The 22,211-nt window shown below is 42.7% G+C and overlaps 2 protein-coding genes across 8 annotated transcripts in view; one reads left to right on the top strand and one right to left on the bottom strand.

Moving 5' to 3' along the window:
- The window catches only part of LOC106579830 (triple functional domain protein), a 138,509-nt gene extending 123,447 nt beyond the window's left edge, over nt 1-15,062 (bottom strand). For all 5 annotated transcript variants that reach the window (XM_014160062.2, XM_045702163.1, XM_045702176.1 and 2 more), the window contains exons 1-2: nt 14,832-15,062; nt 3,252-3,308 (exon numbers count right to left, since the gene is read on the bottom strand). In XM_014160062.2, the coding sequence (XP_014015537.1) occupies nt 3,252-3,308; nt 14,832-14,901 (127 nt within the window). In that variant the 5' untranslated portion in view covers nt 14,902-15,062. The remainder of the gene's footprint in view (nt 1-3,251; nt 3,309-14,831) is intronic.
- Nucleotides 15,063-16,357: 1,295 nt separating this feature from the next.
- The window catches only part of LOC106579813 (dynein axonemal heavy chain 5), a 69,074-nt gene continuing 63,220 nt past the window's right edge, over nt 16,358-22,211 (top strand). For all 3 annotated transcript variants that reach the window (XM_014160017.2, XM_014160031.2, XM_014160013.2), the window contains exon 1: nt 16,358-16,866. In XM_014160017.2, the coding sequence (XP_014015492.2) occupies nt 16,780-16,866 (87 nt within the window). In that variant the 5' untranslated portion in view covers nt 16,358-16,779. The remainder of the gene's footprint in view (nt 16,867-22,211) is intronic.

The raw sequence follows: 22,211 nt of genomic DNA, 5'->3' as shown, positions 1-22,211 counted from the left end.
TCAACGGCGACTCCGAAGTTCACGACCACGACGGAAGCCCGAGAGGCAGCCCCCCCAAAAAATGTTGGGGGGGGGGCACACGGGTTGGTCGGCGAAGCCGAGGGGCAAGTCTGAGAGCGAGGAGGAATATTGGGATAGACTGAGCAAGAAGTATTGTGAGATAGTTGAAGGGGGTAATGAGGTAGGGTGGATGCATTGGTGTCTGGAGCAAGACAGTCGCCGTGAGGAGCGTGGGACCAGTCAGGCACCATGTTTTGCGGATATACGCAATGTGTCTCCAGTGCGCATCCACAGCCCGGTGCATTCTGTGCCAGCTCCTCGCACTTGCCGTGTGAAAGTGAGCATTCAGCCAGGACGAGTTGTGCCGGCTCAGCGCTCCTGGTCTCCAGTACGCCTCCTCGGTCCAGGATATCCTGCGCCAGCTCTATGCATTGTGTCGCCAGTGCGCCTTCACAGCCCATTGCGTCCTGTGCCAGCGCCCCGCACTTGCCGGGCTAAAGTGAGTATCCAGCCAGGATGGGTTGTGCCAGCTCTACGCTCCAGACCTCCAGTGCGCCTCCATGGTCCAGTATATCCTGCACCGGTTCTACGCACCACGTCTCCAGTGCGCCTCCACAGCCCAGTACGTCCTGTGCCTGCTCCTCGCACTCTTCCTGAAGTGCGTGTCCCCAGTCAGGTACGTCCTGTGCCTGCTCCCCGCACTCGCCCTGAGGTGCGTGTCACCAGTCTGGTGCCACCTGTCCCGGCTCCATGCACCAGGCCTCCAGTGCGCATTCACAGTCCAGAGCTTCCGGCGACAGTTCCCAGTCCAGAGCTTCCGGCGACAGTTCCCAGTCCAGAGCTTCCGGCGACAGTTCCCAGTCCAGAGCTTCCGGCGACCGTTCCCAGTCCAGAACTTCCGGCGACGGTACCCAGTCCAGAGCTTCCGGCGACGGTTCCCAGTCCAGAGCTTCCAGTAACGGTTCCCAGTGCAGAGCCTCTGGCGACAGTTCCCAGTCCAGAGCTTCTGGCGACGGTTCCCAATCAGAGGCAGCTGTCTATCGTTGTCTCTGATTGGAGATCATACTTAGGCAGCCTTTTTCCCACCTTAGTTTGTGTGATCTTGTTTTTGGTACTGTTTGTTTTGTTTTTGGTGTTCATTTAATAAATTAAAATGTACGCCTACCACGCTGCACCTTGGTCCGATCCTTCCATCGACGAGCGGTGACTGGGGACACGCACTTCAGGAAGAGTGCGAGGAGCAGTGGTTGAAAAACGAGTTTTAACGACTCCAACCTAAGTGTATGTAAACTTCCTACTTCAACTGTTTGTTTAACGACAATAGACCATAGGCAAATGGTTCACATAGTAAATGTCGATTGTTGTTACTCACTTCATACTGTATGATCGTATTCATCTCAGTAATACAGTCTGAGGGAGTGTGTGAGCGAGAGCTAGCGAGCCTCTCCTCTCCTCCTGCTTTCAACAGACATGAAAGGAGTGCTCTCATGTTTTAATGCATGGCCTATCGTAGCCCTCCTACGCCCAGTCTTCCTAGTCCAGTCCTCCTAGCCCAGCCCTCCTGTCCTAGTCCTCCTAGCCTAGCCCTCCTAGCCTAGCCCTCCTATCCTAGCCCTCCTAGCCCAGCCCTTCTAGCCCAGACCTCCTAGCCCAGCCCTCCCATCCCAGCCCTGTCACCATAGCAGGTCTGATCTCTACTGACAGCACAGGCAGAGGTTTGGCAGCGACCAAAGACAGGCCCTCCTCTGGAGAGCAGATATTTTTGTGTGTGTCGGTCTCTGCCACAGGAACACAGAACAGAGCAGAACTGCTCCTACTGATCCTGATCCACAGCAAGCCCCAATTAAGGGAGAGACAGTTCTGTGTTCTGCTGGGAGATTATAGTAAGGTGTAGCCTATACACTTCAATTACACACAATCTTACACTTTCTGTTCTGCTAAGATCTTCCAGAAAAAAATGCATTGCTATCAGTAAGAAAGACAGGCAAAGAATGATCATAATGTTTGCCTGAAAGACATACTGATGTTCTGTATTAGACTGATACAAGCATATCAATATGGAAAGAGAATTGTAATTTGCTCACAAGAACATGGCACCTAGTGCACATGGTAGATTTTTGGCCACCAGCAGAAGGTAAGCTAAAATAATCATGACATAACATAGCCTACTTCTCCTACCTATGTAGCATTCAAAATATCCAAAGGGAATTTTCAGCAGATAGAAAAATGTTTGGTCAACTTTATTGAATAATTCACACATTACCGTTATCCCCTCTAGCCAACACAGTCCATCTTTAGTAAGAGCAGAGTCAGCAAATTTCCTAATTGAAACTCATTATTAACCCTATATAATTAACTTGGCACCTGAAACACCTGCAAATTAATGTGTAGCCTCTAACAGATTCATCATAGTAGATACAAATGTGTTAAATATTTCACTTCACCTAACAGAATGTGGAAAACTACCGATCAGTAACCAGTCAGTCTAGGTGTGAAGTTTGGACAGTGAGTTTTTTAAACTTAGGCCTTCTGAACATAAAGAACACGGAGGCCGTGATGGCATTCAGTTAATAAGCAGGTGACAGTCCGGTTGACCACGTCCCAACTAGTCAAGTGCGGTGAAGTGTAGCCGTGTCTGTGTGTGTGTGTCTGCCTATGTCACCTTGTGTCACCTTGTTGAGAAATAAGCAGGTCAGTGACCAGTTAGCCATGAAGAACGTCACGGGTGAAAACTCTATACTACATTAACCTTCAAGACTCCATGTAGAACCTAATAGGAAATGACTACACACAAGAAAGCATCATGATGAAAAAAATACACCGGTAGGCTCTGATGGCACTGAGTCAGTGATGAGGACCTTCAGTTAAACCAGACCCTCTGTACTTAACTTTCACTCTCAATCAGCTGGGGTGCACTAAGAGCAGGTCACTGTCAACAGCAGCCATGTAATATACTATATATAGTAGGTGTGTATGTACAGTATACCCATGTACCTAAGCAGAGAGATAAGGGGAGCTCAAACGAGAGGTCATTTCATCTCTCTCTCTCTCTCTCTCTCTCTCTCTCTCTCTCTCTCTCTCATGACGAGATATGATAGGATCTGTTTCTGTTTCTTCCCCAAACCTGACCACAAACATGCATAAACAGATATCTGAGAGGGTATCCCAAAGCAAGATGTCACGTCATACGCGTAGCACAATTATACAATACATTCCGCAGACAAAGCTAAATAATGAAGTAAATAAATTACCTGCTTGTTGACTGGGTCCGTCCAGTTTGGGCTCACATTTTGAAAGAGGGAGAGAATCTAGAAAAATTAAGATGAAAAATAATGGTCAGTGAATGAATGCAGTGGCCTGGCTTTGAGAATCTCTTCCGACCTTGAGCCTGTGATTATTGCCTGCAGATGAGAGGAAAAGGAAGAGCTGCTTTGATCCCAGTATCTGGCTAGTCAAAGACATGAAACAGCATGAGACATGGGCTGTGTCACAAATGGCACCCTATTCCCAATACAGTAGTAATTCGTTATACAGGGAATATTGTACCATTTGGGACGCAAACAGAATTGAACAAGAAGCCACCAAATGACTTACAGCTGACAAACTGATACAGGAATGAATCATGATATAGAACTCCTGAGTGGGAATCTGTAGATCTTTCTACCGCCACCCGCCTGAAAAAAATGATATATTTGAAGCAGAATGCTGGATAATTCACCTGGAGTCATTAAAGTTAAAGTCTGTCATCATCTGCTCTGATTTTTACTGTAGCATATTACAGTGGGTTAAGTGAGGCTTTCTCTTCATTCTGACTGAGACTGACTCACTTCTATGCCTATGGCAGTACTGTGGTGTTGTGGGCTGTTGGCAGTACAGCCCTGTTTTCTTTCTGGGTCATTCATCTATCAGTGGCACGGGATAGCTCCAGCTTAGCTCTACTTTGCCTGCTTCTCAAAAGACAAACAAGCATATGCTGCTGCTAGGGATTAAATGGGCGGCGAACTGCAGTGGCTATCCGATGTTAACGGCATTGTGGATTTGATGTTAAGCTATATTAAGCTCACAATTAAAGTGTCTTGAAGACATCTGACGGGGAATTGACATGATGATGATCCAACATAAACCTCCCCCATCCACCCCAAAAAAACCTTGCCTTTCTTTAACTAACACTTATTCACTACATTTACTTACTGTGATAATGTGGTTGTCTCACCTAGCTATCATCAGGTGAATGCACTAACTGTAAGTCACTCTGGATAACAGTGTCTGCTAAATGACTGAAATGTAAAAAAAAAGAAATGGAATGTAATTATAGACTAGAGGGTCCTCTGCTGTGAGACGAAGCCTTAGGTTTTGTAACTGGCATCTTACATTGTAGCTCTGGCATTGTATCACTGGCATCCTACTCTTGCCTATTCACCTAGGGGCTTTCAAACATGGAAATGGCTATGAGTTACAGTCAGTTACATGTCTAACTATCCAGGGTATGACATCTAAAAGTGAAGCAAAAATATCTCTCATACAAACAAACACCAACTTGAACGGGGTGAATGAGATAGACAATATTGTATTATGTGGATTTTAGTTAAGTTTGCTTGTTTTTATACAAATCTGAGCAGCGGCGCGTGATCTATTTAAACCAGGCGACCACTGGCAGAGTGCAGCACGAGGAGGATCTAAACATGTTAGTGTCTTCAAAGGGGAGAGGATGTTTCGCTCCGTGTGGAGTTCCTGTTTGACAGGCTGTGCACAGCTGTTCACTGGAGACAAGCAGAGGGAGGGCACACAGCTGCAACCACACCACACCAAACATCCCCTAGCTCAGTCCCACTATGGGCCATGCTGCTTTGATTCCCAAACTGAGCCCTGTCTGCGTGTACGTGTGTGTGTGTGCCTCAACCTCATTAAAAAGAGGAAAGGCATGTTCTCAAAACATAACAAAGGCTTTTAACAGTATATGATTTTTAATATGCCGTCCTGTATGAACGACGGGAAGGATCAAATGCGCGCGTGTGTGTGTGTGTGTGTGTGTGTGTGTGTGTGTGTGTGTGTGTGTGTGTGTGTGTGTGCATCTGAGTTTATTATTACCATCAGAGAGAAGAGGGGTGTTAATACATAAGCTCAGAAACACATAAAACCCTGCTGCGCTGTTTGATATCCCAGTTAGTCTCTGAGAGGGAAACAGACTGGAAGGCAGGCCGGCCGGCAGACAGACACCTAGGAGGCCAGGGTTCTGAGATGAGATGCCCTGATTCCAGACGCCTCCTTAGTGCTGTGTGTGTGTGTGTCTGGTAGGATGTGGGTGGGTGGCTGAGGTTGACTGATGGATAGGAAATCCTCTCTTATCAGATGAGGGATTTCAATGAGACACACAGGCAGGCTCAGCCCACAGCCACTCTTCTTCTTCATGGCCCACAATACCTTTTTCTTTCCTTCCTTCCTGGCCCCCAGGCAACGTGGGTGGCAGGCTGAAGCTGCTGTGATTGATACCTCTATATCCTTGACTGAATTAAGCCATCCCTTAGGCTAGTTATTGACTTCACTCTGCATGCTCAATTCCTATTTATTGACATTGACGGTTATCTGTATGCAAATCTGGATAGTTTACCCAAATTACAAAATGCCATATTGGTTTCCTTTCCCTGTAAGCGTTAGACTTAGTGTTTATTTTATTTTATTAGGATCTCTTTTAATCCTCATTTGGACTAATCTTCCAAGAGTCCTTAAACATTAAAATACAATACAATCGCACTTAACACACTGTTACAAACAACGGACATAATACACTGCCATATTCACCAGATAAATAATCTAACAGTCTGAAAAGATAGATTGGTTCCTTCCTCTACCATAGTCCTGCACAACCTTCCAATTTATTATATTTAAGTGGTTCTAAGTATTGTATGAATTTATACATTGAAAGGTTTCTGGTTTTCTCAGATAAATTATTACATTTCTTTATTACTCTGAATCGAAATGTTATTTTGCCTATTTCTCTTCTCTGCCGAGATAAGACATAGATGGGGACAATGTATTTATTGTAATGGCTGAATGTCTATCTCTTAACAACTGAAACCATTGTGTAAAAAGAACTACCATTTTAAATGGTGTACATTGTGAAATAAAATAAGCATGTGTTTTTCTATGATCTTGTTGATTGATGACCATCCAAGAGCATTGTGCATGACTACAAGAGAAGAATCATATCTCCACCGTAAAACAATCCTCGCTGCTTTGTTCTGTGCAATCTGCAGCCTCCTAATGTCACTTTCTGATGAACCACAGGACAGTAGTTCACCTGACTACCAATTCATGCTTGGGTTGTTTGCTTAAGAATCTTTCCCGGTAAATATTTTTCTATCCTTCTGATCACACATGCAGTTTTAACAATTTTCTTTCGATTTCTTCCACACAACTCGCATAGGCCTACAGTTCATGATCTGTACTACAGAATTGTGCACAGATTGCTGCTTTGAGTGAGATGTGGCCTGGTATAGTTCTGTGGGTCAGTGAAAAGCCTGGTACCTCTAACTAATCTATACTATAAATGCCATGGATCTCATAAAAGACATTCAGCAGGCTGCTTTTTAAACAGCTCTACAATAAACATAAGAGTCAAGCAGCACTAAAACATCTGCTCTCCATTGTGAGCATACAGTGGACTCGCTGAAGAGAGGAGGGGGAAACCAAACCACCAAAGTGAGTCTGGGAAAAACAGAACAGCTCCAGTCAAAAGCTCTTCTTTTTCCAATTATGAGGAGGATGGCATGATGGTGGCTGGGCTGAGGCCGTTTCATGGTGCAATGCCACTCTGGGCTGATTGCTTCTACTCCACTAGAAGCAACTGCCAATTACTTTGCAATAGAATGCAAGAGGATTCTTTCTGACTGTAGAATATGTATAAAAGCAAGCCATGATGGTCTACTCCACCCTGACTTTAGCCTTAACTACTCTATCATTTGCAGAGGTGGTTTTTCTGTTCTTCCTTTCGTTCGCTCGCTCTCTTTCTCTCGCTCTCTCCCCCTCTCCCTTTCTCATGATGTGAATTGATTCTGGAGCATCTGATCCCTACTACACTACACCATTATTATGACACAGCTATGAAGACTTTAGTTGGGTCAAGTCTGTTCCACAGCAGCAGCCAGTAGACATTTTATTACATAACACTTAAGTTTCCACTTCGATAAGCATGATCCCACGGGGTGATAACGCTGGATCACAGACAGTACAACAATTTGGCTCACATTACAGGCCATTACAGGCCAGTCTAATTAGGCCTAGTCATAATCTCATTTTTCATTCCTAAACGTACAAAGACATTTAGAATTTTCATGTCCAACAATTGATGGTAAATAGATGATAACTGTGACCTTTCTATGGCATAATATTACCACTAGAAAGCAAGTCATATTTAAATGGAATGGGGACATAATAATTTAGTAAAGGGGATTTTCCAAAGAACCAATCAAATGAAAGTACTTGGCAAACCTCAGCCTGCTCTGAGCTGGATAGTGGAACAATCATGTACACAGAAAATATCCTGATTTATACCGTTGCCAATGTAACGGCCATCCTCTCACAAGAACAACCCCACTGTGTAATATGGCAAATGGGAAAAGCAAGGCAGCTATGTGGTGGAAAATGGCACCTGACTACAGGACAAAAATAGAAGGTACTTTGACATAGTAAACACTATATCTTTGTTGGAACCATTGGTCTCATTAAACCACTGGTGGTATGATGGATGACTAGTATCTTATTACCTTGGGTTGGCAGGTAGCCTAGTGGTTAGAGCGTTGGGCCAGTAACTTAAAGGTTGCTAGATCAAATCCCTGAGCTGACAAGGTAAAAATCTGTTGTTTGTGGGCTATACTCGGCCTTGTCTTAGGATGGTAAGTTGGTGGTTGGAGCCATCCCTCTAGTGGTGTGGGGGCTGTGCTTTGGCAAAGTGGGTGGGGTTATATCCTGCATGTTTGGCCCTGTCCGGGGGTATCATCGGATGGGGCCACAGTGTCTTCTGATCCCTCCTGTCTCAGCTTCCAGTATTTATGCTGCAGTAGTTTATGTGTCGGGGGGCTGTTACATCTGGAGTATTTCTCTTGTCTTATCCGGTGTCCTGTGTGAATTTAAATATGCTCTCTCTAATTCTCTCTTTCTCTCTTTCTTTCTCTCGGAGGACCTGAGCCCTAGGACCATGCCTCAGGACTACCTGGCATGATGAATCCTTGCTGTCCCCAGTCCACCTGGCCGTGCTGCTGCTCCAGTTTCAACTGTTCTGCCTGCGGCTATGGAACCCTGACCTGTTCACCGGACGTGCTACCTGTCCCCGACCTGCTGTTCTCAACTCTCTAGAGACAGCAGGAGCGGTAGAGATACTCTCAAAGATCGGCTATGAAAAAGCCAACTGACACTTACTCTTGAGTTGCTGACTTGTTGCACCCTCGACAACTACTATGATTATTATTATTTGACCATGCTGGTCATTTATGAACATTTTAACATCTTGACCATGTTCTGTTATAATATCCACCCGGCACAGCCAGAAGAGGACTGGCCACCCCTCATAGCCTGGTTCCTCTCTAGGTTTCTTCCTAGGTTTTGGCCTTTCTAGGGAGTTTTTCCTAGGGGGGTTTTCCTAGCCACCGTGCTTCTTTCACATGCATTGCTTGCTGTTTGGGGTTTTAGGCTGGGTTTCTGTACAGCACTTTGAGATATCAGCTGATGTACGAAGGGCTATATAAATAAATTTGATTTGATTTGATTTTGTTCTGCCCCTGAACAAGGCAGATAACCCACTGTTCCTAGGCCGTCATTGTAAACAAGAATTTGTTCTTAACTGACTTGCCTGGTTAAATTAAAGACCTTGTAAATCAAAGCTGCCTGATTGCACTACAGCATACTCATTTGAAAGCATGGAATGATGCTGTGTCATAAAAGTTAGTAATACCTCACACATTTTTCGTCTTGTTCTTAAAAAGCAAGAAAAATTATCATAATTCAATTACACAATTCATTCAGTCTGCTATCCTTAAAAAGCTACTGAAAATGACCTCCTGATTTGGGTCATTGAAAGCTAATGGGCAATGCCACAGTACGCTATGAATAGCCAGCGAGCAGCTCTGCATTACAACAGCTTACAGTACAGTGAGGGATGATCCCTGTTAGAGTCAACTCACATCAAACAGGCCAAGACAACCTTATGCCTTCCCAAAATTCTGTATACAGTCGTGGCCAAAAGTTTTGAGAATGACACAAATATGAAGTCTGCTGCCTCAGTTTGTATGATGGCAATTTGCATATACTCCAGAATGTTATGAAGAGTGATCAGATGAATTGCAATTAATTGCACAGTCCCTCTTTGCCATGCAAATGAACTGAATCCCCCAAAAAACATTTCCACTGCATTTCAGCCCTGCCACAAAAGGACCAGCTGACATCATGTCAGTGATTCTCTCGTTAACACAGGTGTGAGTGTTGACGAGGTCAAGGCTGGAGATCGCTCTGTCATGCTGATTGAGTTCGAATAACAGACTGGAAGCCTCAAAAGGAGGGTGGTCCTTGGAATCATTGTTCTTCCTCTGTCAACCATGGTTACCTGCAAGGAAACACGTGCCGTCATCATTGCTTTGCAGAAAAAGGGCTTCACAAGCAAGGCTATTGCTGCCAGTAAGATTGCACCTAAATCAACCATTTATCAGATCATCAAGAACTTCAAGGAGAGCGGTTCAATTGTTGTGAAGAAGGCTTCAGGGCGCCCAGAGAAAGTCCAGCAAGCACCAGAACTGTCTCCTAAAGTTGATTCAGCTGCGGGATCGGGGCACCACCAGTACAGAGCTTGCTCAGGAATGGCAGCAGGCAGGTGTGAGTGCATCTGCATGCACAGTGAGGCGAAGACTTTTGGAGGATGGCCTGGTGTCAAGAAGGGCAGCAAAGAAGGCCACTTCTCTCCAGGAAAAACATCAGGGACAGACTGATATTCTGCAAAAGGTACAGGGATTGGATTGCTGAGGACTGGGGTAAAGTCATTTTCTCTGATGAATCCCCTTTCCGATTGTTTGGGGCATCCAGAAAAAAGCTTGTCTGGAGAAGTGGGTGCCAATGTAATAACTAGGTAAATAGTAAATACATACTATTAATAGACACTGAGTGTACAAAACATAAGGAACACCTTCCTAATATTGAGTTGCACCCCTCCCTTTTGCCCTCAGAACAGACTCAATTCGTCAGTGCATATACTCTACAAGGTGTTGAAAGCGTTCCCACACGGATGCTGGCCCATGTTGACTACAACTCTTCCCACAGTTGTGTAAAATTGACTGGACGTCCTTTGGGTGGTGGACCATTCTTGATGCACACGGGAAAATGTTGAGAGTGAAAAACCCAGCAGCTTTGCAGTTCTTGACACTCAAACCGGTGCACCTGGCACCTACTACCATACCCCGTTCAAAGGCACTTCAGTCTTTTGTCTTGCCCATTCACCCTCTGAATGGCACACATACCCAATCAATGTCTCAATTGTCTCAAGGCTTAAAAATCTGTCTTCAACCTGTCTCCTCCCCTTCATCTACACTGATTGAAGTGGAATTAACAAGTGACATCAATAAGGGATCATAGCTTTCACCTGGATTCACCTGGTCAGTCTATGTCAGTCTATGAACAGGTGTTCCTAATGTTTTGTACACTCAGTGTAAAGTGAATATAAGCTTACAGTGCAATAGTTTGAATTCCTTGGGACATAGACCTAAAACTTTGTGTGGGCTGACATCATAGGCATGCTACTGAGCTGCTGTAATGAGCCTCATCGTCAAGTGGACTATGAGTTATGACCACCTCACAAGAGGATGACTCAGTATACAATGTGGGATCTATACAATGTCTGTGGGAATGACATAATAACATCCATCTGTCTACCTCATCACAAGATAATGACGAGGAATAATAGATGACTATGACTAGCACAACATCTCCATGACTACCACAACAACTCCAAACAGAAATATGTCTCCATAAACTGAAAAGAATACTGTTTTGATAGTTGACTTCCCTAAATCATCAAGCTATGGCTTATGTTATGCATATCAACTTCCAATACAGACTGTCTTGTATATCACCGAATTAGATACTCTACAAAGGTGAATACTAAAATTAGCCCAATTAAATGACATTTAACAACTTCAGCCAGGCCGTCTAGTACAGCCATACGAGTCCAAAAAGGCACCCTATTCCTACCCTGGTCAAAAGTAGTGCACTATATAGGGAATAGAGTGCCATTTGGGACAGAACCAAAGTCCTACTCGAGATTAACTAGGGCATCACAGTGGGTGCACCCAGAGCTCCCCAAACTAAAGAAATGTGTTTCAGTGCAACAAGAAAGAGCAACTTTGTGCCAAGATTTCAACGCTTAACAAGCCAGCAGCAATTAGGAAGCCTGCTGGAGAGGTTACAGAAAGTGGGATGGCCTTTTCTGTCCTTTCACTGTGGCTTCAGGATGAATGGTGTTGTAGGATACTGACAGGCCAAACAACATATCCATGGTTGCATCCCAAATGGCACCCTATTATAGTGAATATATTCCCTATATAGTACCTCAAAGGCATAGGCCTCTGGTCAAAAGTAGTGAACTATATGGAATAGGGTGTCTTTTGGGACTCAGCCAACATATCAATTGCTCCTATCGTATGCTTGGACACAGGTATGGGTCATGTTGTTTGTGTTGTGTTTCACTGGCCTCTCTCTTACACCGTCATGACTAGCTATCCCAGTTTTAGCATCTACATAATATGCGTGAAATTTGAAAGTCTAAATGCATCACCATGCAAAAGACTTAATAGCATGAACACTGCACAAAAAACAACCTTATTAGCCGATATATCAAGCTAAGCTGAGTCCTTACAGTTAACAATAATAGTAACAGGTGAAATGGGCTACTCAAACCTCAAAGAATCTAGACAGAGACCATTTACAGGAAAATGTTGTTCATGCACATCATTCAGGTTCATGTTGTTATTGTTAACTCCCAGGACATGGTCTATAGAAGCTACAGCAGAAAACACTGGCCACATACCAACTGTAGACTGAAACAATAGAATACAATCCATTATAGCATTCCAAGCTGTCTTAAAGAGACACTGAGATAAAATATTTGTGGTAACTATGGGAGAAAGGAACATAGGCCGATTCATATATTTCTACCTTGTTAGAGATTACCATCAGTTTATAGTTCGAGGTCCCTTGTCTCCATTAATGTTGGGACATTCCTTCACCAAACACATTTCCTAACATTGTCTTTAGACAGCTCTTTCTTAACTTCCTTTACCTCCAGACTCCAGTGACCTAAAAGCTCAAGTCAATGCTATGTAACATGCATACACTAAAGAATAGAATAGAATGTATTGTATAAATCATTAGGCTATATCAATCATCTTTCCAAAACACTCAGTCCTTTCTTCACTTCAGCTTGACCCTGTCTGTCCCACTCAAACTTCCGTCTGTGTGTCATCAATGGGGATGGTGGGAAACAAACTTCTTGACCAAGATGCACCAGACCAGGTGCTACAGAAACAGCTGAGCGCAAACAACAGCTGCTCTGACTGTGGATCATCTGAGGTGGTCTCATCGTGGTCATAGGATGTTCCCAAGACACCTAACAGAATTACATTCTTACCCCAATTAATGTGGGGGGAAATGTTGTGTACATTGTGTTAGGTCATTATTCTCTGATCCACCTCTACACAGACGACACCATTCTGTATACTTCAGGCCCCTCTTTGGACACTGTGTTAACTAACCTCCAGACGAGCTTCAATGCCATACAACTCTCCTTCCGTGGCCTCAAACTACTCTTAAATGCAAGTAAAACTAAATGCATCGATCAATCGATCACTGTCCACACCTGCTCGCCCGTCCAGCATGACTACTCTGGACGGCTCTGACTTCGAATATGTGGACAACTACAAATACCTAGATGTCTGGTTAGACTGTAAACTCTCCTTCAAGACTCACATTAAGCATCTCCAATCCAAAATTAAATCTAGAATTGGCTTCCTATATCACAACAAAGCATCCTTCACTCATGCTGCCAAACATACCCTCGTAAAACTGACCATCCTACCGATCCTCGACTTCGGTGATGTCATCTATAAAATAGCCTCCAACACTCTACTCAACAAACTGGATGCAGTCTATCACAGTGGCATCCGTTTTGTCACCAAAGCCCCATACACTACCCACCATTAGGACCAGTACGCTCTCGTTGGTTGGCCCTCGCTTCATACTCGTCGCCAAACCCACTAGCTACAGGTTATCTACAAGTCTCTGCTTGGTAAAGCCCCGCCTTATCTCAGCTCACTGGTCACCATAGCAGCACCCACTCGTAGCATGCGCTCCAGCAGGTATATTTCACTGGTCACCCTCAAAGCCAATTCCTCCTTTGGTCATCTTTCCTTCCAGTTCTCTGCTGCCAATGACTGGAACGAACTGCAAAAATCTCAGAAGCTGGAGACTCATATCTCCCTCACTAGCTTTAAGCACCAGCTGTCAGAGCAGCTCACAGATCACTGCACCTGTACATAGCCCATCTGTAAACAGTCCATCTATCTACCTACCTCATCCCAATACTGTACGAAGAAAAAAAAAAATGTATGAAATGTATGCATTCACTACTGTAAGTCGCTCTGGATAAGAGCGTCTGCTAAAATGACTAAAATGTAAATGTATTTATTTATCTTGCTCCTTTGCACCCCAGTATCTCTACTTGCACATTCATCTGCACATCTACCATTCCAGTGTTTAATTGCTATATTGTAATTACTTCGCCACCATGGCCTATTTATTGCCTTAACTTACCTCATTTGCACTCACTGTATATAGACTTTTTGTTTTCTTTTGTTCTACTGTATTTTTGACTGTATGTTTTGTTTATTCCATGTGTAACTCTGTGTTGCTGTTTTTGTCGCACTGCTTTGCTTTATCTTGGCCAGGTCGCAGTTGCAAATGAGAAGTTGTTCTCAACTAGCCTACCTGGTTAAATAAAGGTGAAATAAATACAATTAAAAAATGTAATTGACTAGAGAGAAAAATAATTAGAATGTATACCAGAGATAAACTCAATAGTATTAGATATGTTAAAATAAATAACACTAATAACACAATCATCGGAATATTTTGTAAGGATTAATTTTATAGGGATTCGTGTATTGCCCTGATGGACTAATGGGTATCTAAATAAACAAAACAGCAATAGAAAAAAAGTGATAGTCTATTCTGGGTTATTCCATAACATATTGTATGAGAGTAAACAGGAAGATGTGATGTTTCCGTAGGATACGTAGGCCTGGCCTAAAACTCAGTTATGTTCCAGATCTTCACCTGGGCGGCATCATAGGCTACAGTTTGTTTACATGATAGGCTATCACAATCTACAGGATGTGGTTCTGACTAACAAGCAGCTCACTGCAAAAGGTTCGTTGGCCACGACGCAGGGTACAGAATAATCGAAAGATGTAGTCTACACACATCTCGGGATAGGGATACATTTATTACATTTCATTTCTAGATTAGAAACCATCCACGACACGTATGTTTTTTTTTGTTTTTTTTACATTGAAGTGTGCGTAATTTACTATAATCCGAGGTTGACTCTGTTATCATATTGGAATAAAAGCAGAGAGGATGACAGGGAGCCTGTTGAGGAGAATAATAATCGTATCTCTCTAACGCATCCACCCACCGATGGCTGAATTTGTTGATCAGTTTACCATCTATACGGAACAATGTAGATGGCATTATCGATACAGTGGGCTACCGGAGGTGCTCGCCCCTCTTTCACTTACCGGACTTGAAAAACGCCGCTATGTCGGCCGCATCCTTAGCAGCCTCATCTATTCCCTCTCCAGAGCTCATGGCTGGAATACCGATATGGAAAAATAATGTCCAAAGAATTGACTTCCTCTAGATTTTCCGAGAAAATGGAAATGCAACACCATTGAAATTATATTCTACTGTAACACGCAGGCAATCTGTTCTATCTTCAATAGGCAAGAGACCTCCATCTTGGCGAGAATGAAAATTCTTATTACCGATCGGCGGCGCTCCAGAGCCTGAGCACAGAGGCAGAGGGGGAAGTCCGTTGATAAAGGGGAGGTCTTGTATGGGGTCTCTGGCCCTGCAGGAATATCCCTGATATTTTGAGGCATTGTGCGCCACAAATGGGATGAAAGGGGAGCCAAATCATAAAGGCCACTTAGTGTAGCCAGGGTGCCAGTCTGTTTCTGCTCTCTTGCCAACTCCTTTCGGAATTATAATGTCAAACATGTTTTGTTTCGTTTGACAATGACAGTGGAGTTGGTAAAAGCACAAACAGATCTGGGACCAGGTTACACTTGACCACCAGACATGATGGAATATAGACATATACCTATCATAGGCTATCGTAGCCAACAGGAAAAGATAGCTAGGAGATGTTATTTATCATAAAATGTTATTTATCACAAAAGCACTTCCTTCACTGGGAATAATCAAGACATTTCGACTATTTATCTGATCCTGACTGGCCTGGTGTTATTATTTTCCATTGGACATTGTATAGACCTACCTACAATACTTATTGATAGACGTCCGCTATTAAGTCTCCAGACGGTTCATTCTTCGATCAAACACTGCCACCCACTGGTTTTAAAAAGTATACGGCACATTTATACATACATTTTGTCCTCTTCGTAGTGTTGGCAAACCGATTGGCCTATGTTGGGATGCACAAATTCTGCAGTTTACAAAGCCGTTAGTAAAATCAAGTAATGAAGAGGATTATAGTGTGAATTTGGAAATAAATTGTCTCTGCTCCTCTCAGGGCCTACATTACAAAATGTCATCGAGGCGTCTTGAAAATATATATAATTGTATCCTGTGATACACTCAACAGCTGCACCAATGTATCAATGCATGGCCCTCTCTCCTGGTAATAATCATTAATTACACAGACGCATGTTTGAAAGATAATGGCTTGTATTGGCCTGTATGCTCTCCATACTTGTGCATCCCACCTGTGTGACCCATTCCCTCTAGTGTAACGTTACAAATTAAAGCGAATATACAAATACAGAAAGACGACAGACAAACTGTAGACTAGCAGCCTTCACAACAACCACATGTGTAGGCCAAAAAGGCGTCCTACAAACTTATCTTTCTACATTGATTAAAAATGAATCAATATCGGACATTTCTCAATGAGATAATGAGAAGTTGCTTTGTGGCCCCATGAGTGGACCGTGACAAATCATGTGGATTTGTGGTGTCACTACCCGAACTATTTATATGGTCATCATGGTGCAGCCTGCAGGGATGTATTTGTAGCTGCCCTATCAGAAAAAAAACGGTCCGTGCTATCCGGAATCCTTGGGACGTCCATACCCCATTGAAGTTGACATTGAAAAGGGTTAAGGTAAGTGTTAAGGTTGGAGTTAGGCAAGGGTTATAGTTAAGGTTAATGTTAGGGTATGGGTTAAGGTTAGGGTGTAGGGTGTAGGGTATGGACGCCCCAATGATCCCGATTAGCAAATACACAAAAGAACATGTCCTACGTAACCAAGGAAACAGCTAACACAATTTAATTAGTGGGAAAGTGGTATCTGAGAACTGCAGCTTGAGCCCCTCGAGCCAGCCCAGGACACCAAGGACCAAAATATAAGAATTCCACGTGACATGAAAAAATTGCAACTGTTTCCAGAATTCTGATACTGTATTCAGACTTCAAAGACATATTCGTGGTGGTGTGGAAACAACATGTCTCTCAGCTCGCGTTCTGCGAAGTCCAACTTGAGAAACAGGTCCCAACCCTCAGTCCCCGTGGAGTCAATAAAGGAAATGCAGGTTTGGTGATGGTATTATCAGCTATTTCGCTTGTGTAGATGTGATTGTAATGTATATTAATTAGTTGTACTGTATATCTTTGTTTTTGTCTGGTGGGGGTGGCAAGGTAGCCAATACCTTGCTTGCATCGTGTTGTGGTCCTGTTTCTTTATCCCTGCCAATAAAATGATGGCATTTTCTGGTAATGAAGATCATGCATATATAGACTCAAGAGCTCACAATAATTGAAGCATATTTAAGCATGGCTAATGGCTGTATTCAGGCACTCTGTTTTGAGCGGTGCGTAAGAACAGCCCTAAGCCGTGGTATAGCTCCTCGGGCCTTATTGCTATTATAAATTTGTTACCAACGTAATTAAAACAGTTCAAATAAAACATTGTGTCATACCTGTGGTATGGTTTTCAGCCAATCAGCATTCAGGACTCAAACTTTATAATTTGCATTATAAACTGGTTGGTTTGTGCCCTGAATGCTGATTGGCTGACAGCTGTGTTACATGAGACAGTATACCACGGGTATGACAAAACATGTATTTTTACTGCTCTAATTATGTTGGTAAGGTTGGGCAGGACAAAATATTTAATTTCCTTTGAATGGGGTATGGTAGTAGGTGCTAAGCACACCAGTTTGTGTCAAGAACTGCACGCTGCTGGGTTTCCCGTGTTATCAAGAATGGTCCACCACCCAAAGGACATCCAGCCAATTTGACACAACTGTGGGAAGCATTGGAGTCAACATGGGCCAGCATCCCTGTGGAATGCTTTCAACACCTTGTAGAGTCCATGCCCCGACTAATTGAGACTGTTCTGGGGGCAAAAGGGAGGGAGTTTTTTTTTCCATGTATGAATCTGTTATTCAATGCATTTCTATAGGCTAATGTTAGTAAAGCCAAATTCAATGTTTCATAAAATATTTTAGAAATATTTTTGGGGGATATCTAAAGGGGTCCTAAAATTCCAAATCAAAGGGGTCCTAAAATTCCAAATCAAATAGCTAAATTAATTTAAAATGTTAAAAGGTCATATGGTGTTGGATATTAGGAAACAACGGTGATGTTATGGGGACGGTATGATGATGTTCTGGGGACATTATGGTGATGTTATGGGAGCATTGTAGGGACATTGGTGATGTTATGGGGACATTATGGTGATGTTATAGGAAAATTAGGTGGATGTTAAGGTGATGTTATAGGAGCATTGTAGGGACATTATGGTGATGTTATGGAACATTTGGGGATGTTCTAATGATGTTATGGGGACATTATGGTGATGTTATATGGAAATTATGGTGATGTTATGGGGCGATTATGGTGATGCTCCCGAGTGGCGCAGCGGTCTAAGGCACTGCATCTCAGTGCAAGAGGCGTCACTACAGTCCCTGGTTCGAATCCAGGCTATATCACATCCAGATGTGATTGGAGTCCCATAGGGTGGCGCAGAATTGGCCCAGTGTTGTCAGGGTTTGGCCGGGGTAGGCCGTCATTTTAAGTAAGAATTTGTTCTTAACTAACTTGCCTAGTTAAATAAAGGTTACATTTAAATATATATACATATTTTAAATATTATGGGGACATTTTGTGGAAATTATGGTGAAGTTATGGGGACATTTTGTGATGTTATAGTGATGTTATGGGGACATGTTGCTTGTTATGGTGATGTTATGGGGACATGTTGTGCTTGTTATGGTGATGTTATGGGGACATGTTGTGCTTGTTATGGTGATGTTATGGGGGCATGTTGTGCTTGTTATGGTGATGTTATGGGGACATGTTGTGCTTGTTATGGTGATGTTATGGGGACATGTTGTGCTTGTTATGGTGATGTTATGGGGACATGTTGTGCTTGTTATGGTGATGTTATGGGGGCATGTTGTGCTTGTTATGGTGATGTTATGGGGACATGTTGTGCTTGTTATGGTGATGTTATGGGGGCATGTTGTGCTTGTTATGGTGATGTTATGGGGGCATGTTGTGCTTGTTATGGTGATGTTATGGGGACATGTTGTGCTTGTTATGGTGATGTTATGGGGGCATGTTGTGCTTGTTATGGTGATGTTATGGGGGCATGTTGTGCTTGTTATGGTGATGTTATGGGGACATGTTGTGCTTGTTATGGTGATGTTATGGGGGCATGTTGTGCTTGTTATGGTGATGTTATGGGGGCATGTTGTGCTTGTTATGGTGATGTTATGGGGGCATGTTGTGCTTGTTATGGTGATGTTATGGGGACATGTTGTGCTTGTTATGGTGATGTTATGGGGGCATGTTGTGCTTGTTATGGTGATGTTATGGGGACATGTTGTGCTTGTTATGGTGATGTTATGGGGGCATGTTGTGCTTGTTATGGTGATGTTATGGGGGCATGTTGTGCTTGTTATGGTGATGTTATGGGGACATGTTGTGCTTGTTATGGTGATGTTATGGGGGCATGTTGTGCTTGTTATGGTGATGTTATGGGGGCATGTTGTGCTTGTTATGGTGATGTTATGGGGACATGTTGTGCTTGTTATGGTGATGTTATGGGGGCATGTTGTGCTTGTTATGGTGATGTTATGGGGACATGTTGTGCTTGTTATGGTGATGTTATGGGGGCATGTTGTGCTTGTTATGGTGATGTTATGGGGGCATGTTGTGCTTGTTATGGTGATGTTATGGGGACATGTTGTGCTTGTTATGGTGATGTTATGGGGGCCTTCTCTTAGATCCCTCTGAGCTCTCACCAGATCATACATAATTCAGTGGGGACTCCAATTACCCAGTTTCTCCAAATGAGATGTCTCACTTTAGAAATCAGTCATGCCTTAGTGAAATATTCATTATCTAACTGCTTTTAAATGCAAAGCTGCACAATAATTTTCCAAGTATCAAACGCTCTCTCACCCCATATGAGGGGTAGCTTCGTCTGTGATCGTCCTCGGCCAATATTGTGTAATCTGATGGAATTTAATATCGAGGACCACTTTGGAAACAAGCGTTTTAATTAATACTTTCAAGTGATATCCTCTGGGTACACATTGTACATGTTGTTGTATGTGTCTGTTACCCAAAATAAATTCAATTCAATAGGCTGGTGTGTTTGTTTCTTGGTGTATGTTGTTCTCTTTGGACAGGCAGTAGCCAAATGCTGGTTGCCCTTTTGAATTTGAAGTTTGGGTGGATTGTTTTGTCACTCAACATTACTCCACACTCGTTGGTCCCCTAATTTTTGAAGGATTGGCTCTGTCATATTAATCATCAGCTGCTGGCACTTTCATCTCACCCCACTTTTCACCACTTTACATTAGTGTTATTCCTTTCTAGTTTCAGTACAACATGCGTACAACATGCATACAACATGCATACGGGTGAATGGCTTTTATTAAGAAGTCATTGTGTTCCTTGGTTGGATTGAACTAGGCCTAACCTAACAATGATTTTCACAACATAGGTCTAGGTCTAGTATTGTGTATTGCTCTTTAACACCATCCATTCTCTGTTGGTCAATCCCTTCCTCAAGTAATTGGGCCACAGCGCTCTTTTATACGTGTCCAGGGGAGACATGTCTGTAACTGTAACTGTCTGTAACTGTAGCCTCTACTCTACTGTATAACAATGACCCATTCAGCCCCAAGCCCCATTGTTGACGTTGGTAAGGCGATAGCAGTGCTTTTGATAATTACCTAGCCGACAGGTGGTCACCCAATACCACACTATCTAGTTAGCCAGCCTCTGACTGAGGAGAAAACAATATTATCATTTCAGACAGTAACCTTTAGGCTGGAAAATAAGTTGCTGGTCGCTGGCAGTGCTTGTTCCGCAGTGCATGCACTGGAATTCTTGTCTGTGTTCTCATGAATAGTAATTCATGTCAATTAAGAGGGTAGATTCCTTAAATAGTTTGCTTTGTTGAGAGTGGCGATGCTTCACTTTAAACCTGACTATCAAAACAAGGTAAGCTGACCTACACAGTTCTGTTACATGAGGTTACTTAGGCTACACCCAGGTCCCTATCTGTGACCAAATCATGCATTTCATCATGAATGTTTTAAGAAACCAACAATTGTATTTATCTTAATACAATAACAGTCTCCTGGACTGTTTACCAGACCATTGTGTAGATAGAGGTTCAGCCTGTAGGCTATGTTGCCCATCTATAAATGATCAATCAGAGGTATGGATTTTACAGTACTGGGGATTCATGAAAATACAGAGGTGGGTAGTAACACACTACAAGTAACACGTTACAGTACTTGAGTAGTTTTCTTTTAGGAATGTGTACTGTACTTTTACTTGAGTAAATTCTGTAGGGAAAAACATACTTTTTAAAACCTTTTTAAAATGTATCAAAACAGTGTGAATATCAGTCTTATTGCTTTTGTCAGATTTAAATTGACTGCAAAAGTCTCTATTTCTTGTTTGCCTTTCTTTAGATTTTATGAAAATAACTGGTTAGTTAATTGAAAAACATGTCACAAGTATCATAGTTCAATGTAAAACCGTATACATTTGTATTTAGGTTATTGCTTTTTGATCAACTTACACAACAAAATAAGCTACTGTAAGAACATAAACAAAACATTGAAAGAATGAAAAATAGGCAGATGTGTATTGGAGAAGAAAGCCAGTACATTAACTCGTATTCAGTGGAACTAAGGAGCATTTCCATTAACTCTTGTTGTTTGATCAATTTGTTTTCTATTGTAGATCTGCATCAAGGCTGTGCTACTTATCACAAATATAGGCTAGTATTAAAATACACTGTCCACATTGTTTTAGTCATTACAGTAATATCAATGCAGTTTGGATAATTTTGGGATATGAGACTGCTCGCATCTTCAGATCAATGCCACATTATGTATTCGGGTAGGTAGCGCATAGAGCAGGGTTCCCCGACTGGCGGCCCCTAGGGCCGATTTTGGCCCGTGGGTGATTTAAGTAATTTGGCCCCCAAGTTTTCTGAGCAAAAAAATATTATAATATGACACTTTTTTGGGACATAAAAGATTAAAAACACCAGAAAATCATCTCCAAGTGGTAAAAAATGTTCAAATGTATTCCCACGCGTAATAGAGAGAGAGATATGTGATTGTATACAAATGCAAGCAAGGTTTGAAATTATTATGTTTTAGTCAAATATACATATATATAATATTATATAATTATATGTTTGGCCTTCTTGCTGCCAGTTTGCAGTCTATTTGTAATTATGTTCCGGCTCGATGACCATCCGCTCAAGAAAAAATCGTCCCGCAGCTGAATCTAGTTGATGATCCCTGACATAAAGGCTTATACTTGGCCTCACTGCATGGGTTCTCTGTGGATGAGAGAGGTCAAGCTGGGACACAATACCTGACACAGTAATAGGGGA

Source organism: Salmo salar, chromosome ssa02, assembly GCF_905237065.1.
Source record: "Salmo salar chromosome ssa02, Ssal_v3.1, whole genome shotgun sequence".
Taxonomy (NCBI): Eukaryota; Metazoa; Chordata; class Actinopteri; order Salmoniformes; family Salmonidae; genus Salmo; species Salmo salar.
The sequence above is the reverse complement of the archived record's forward strand: the minus strand, read 5'-3'. Positions and strand labels throughout refer to the sequence as shown.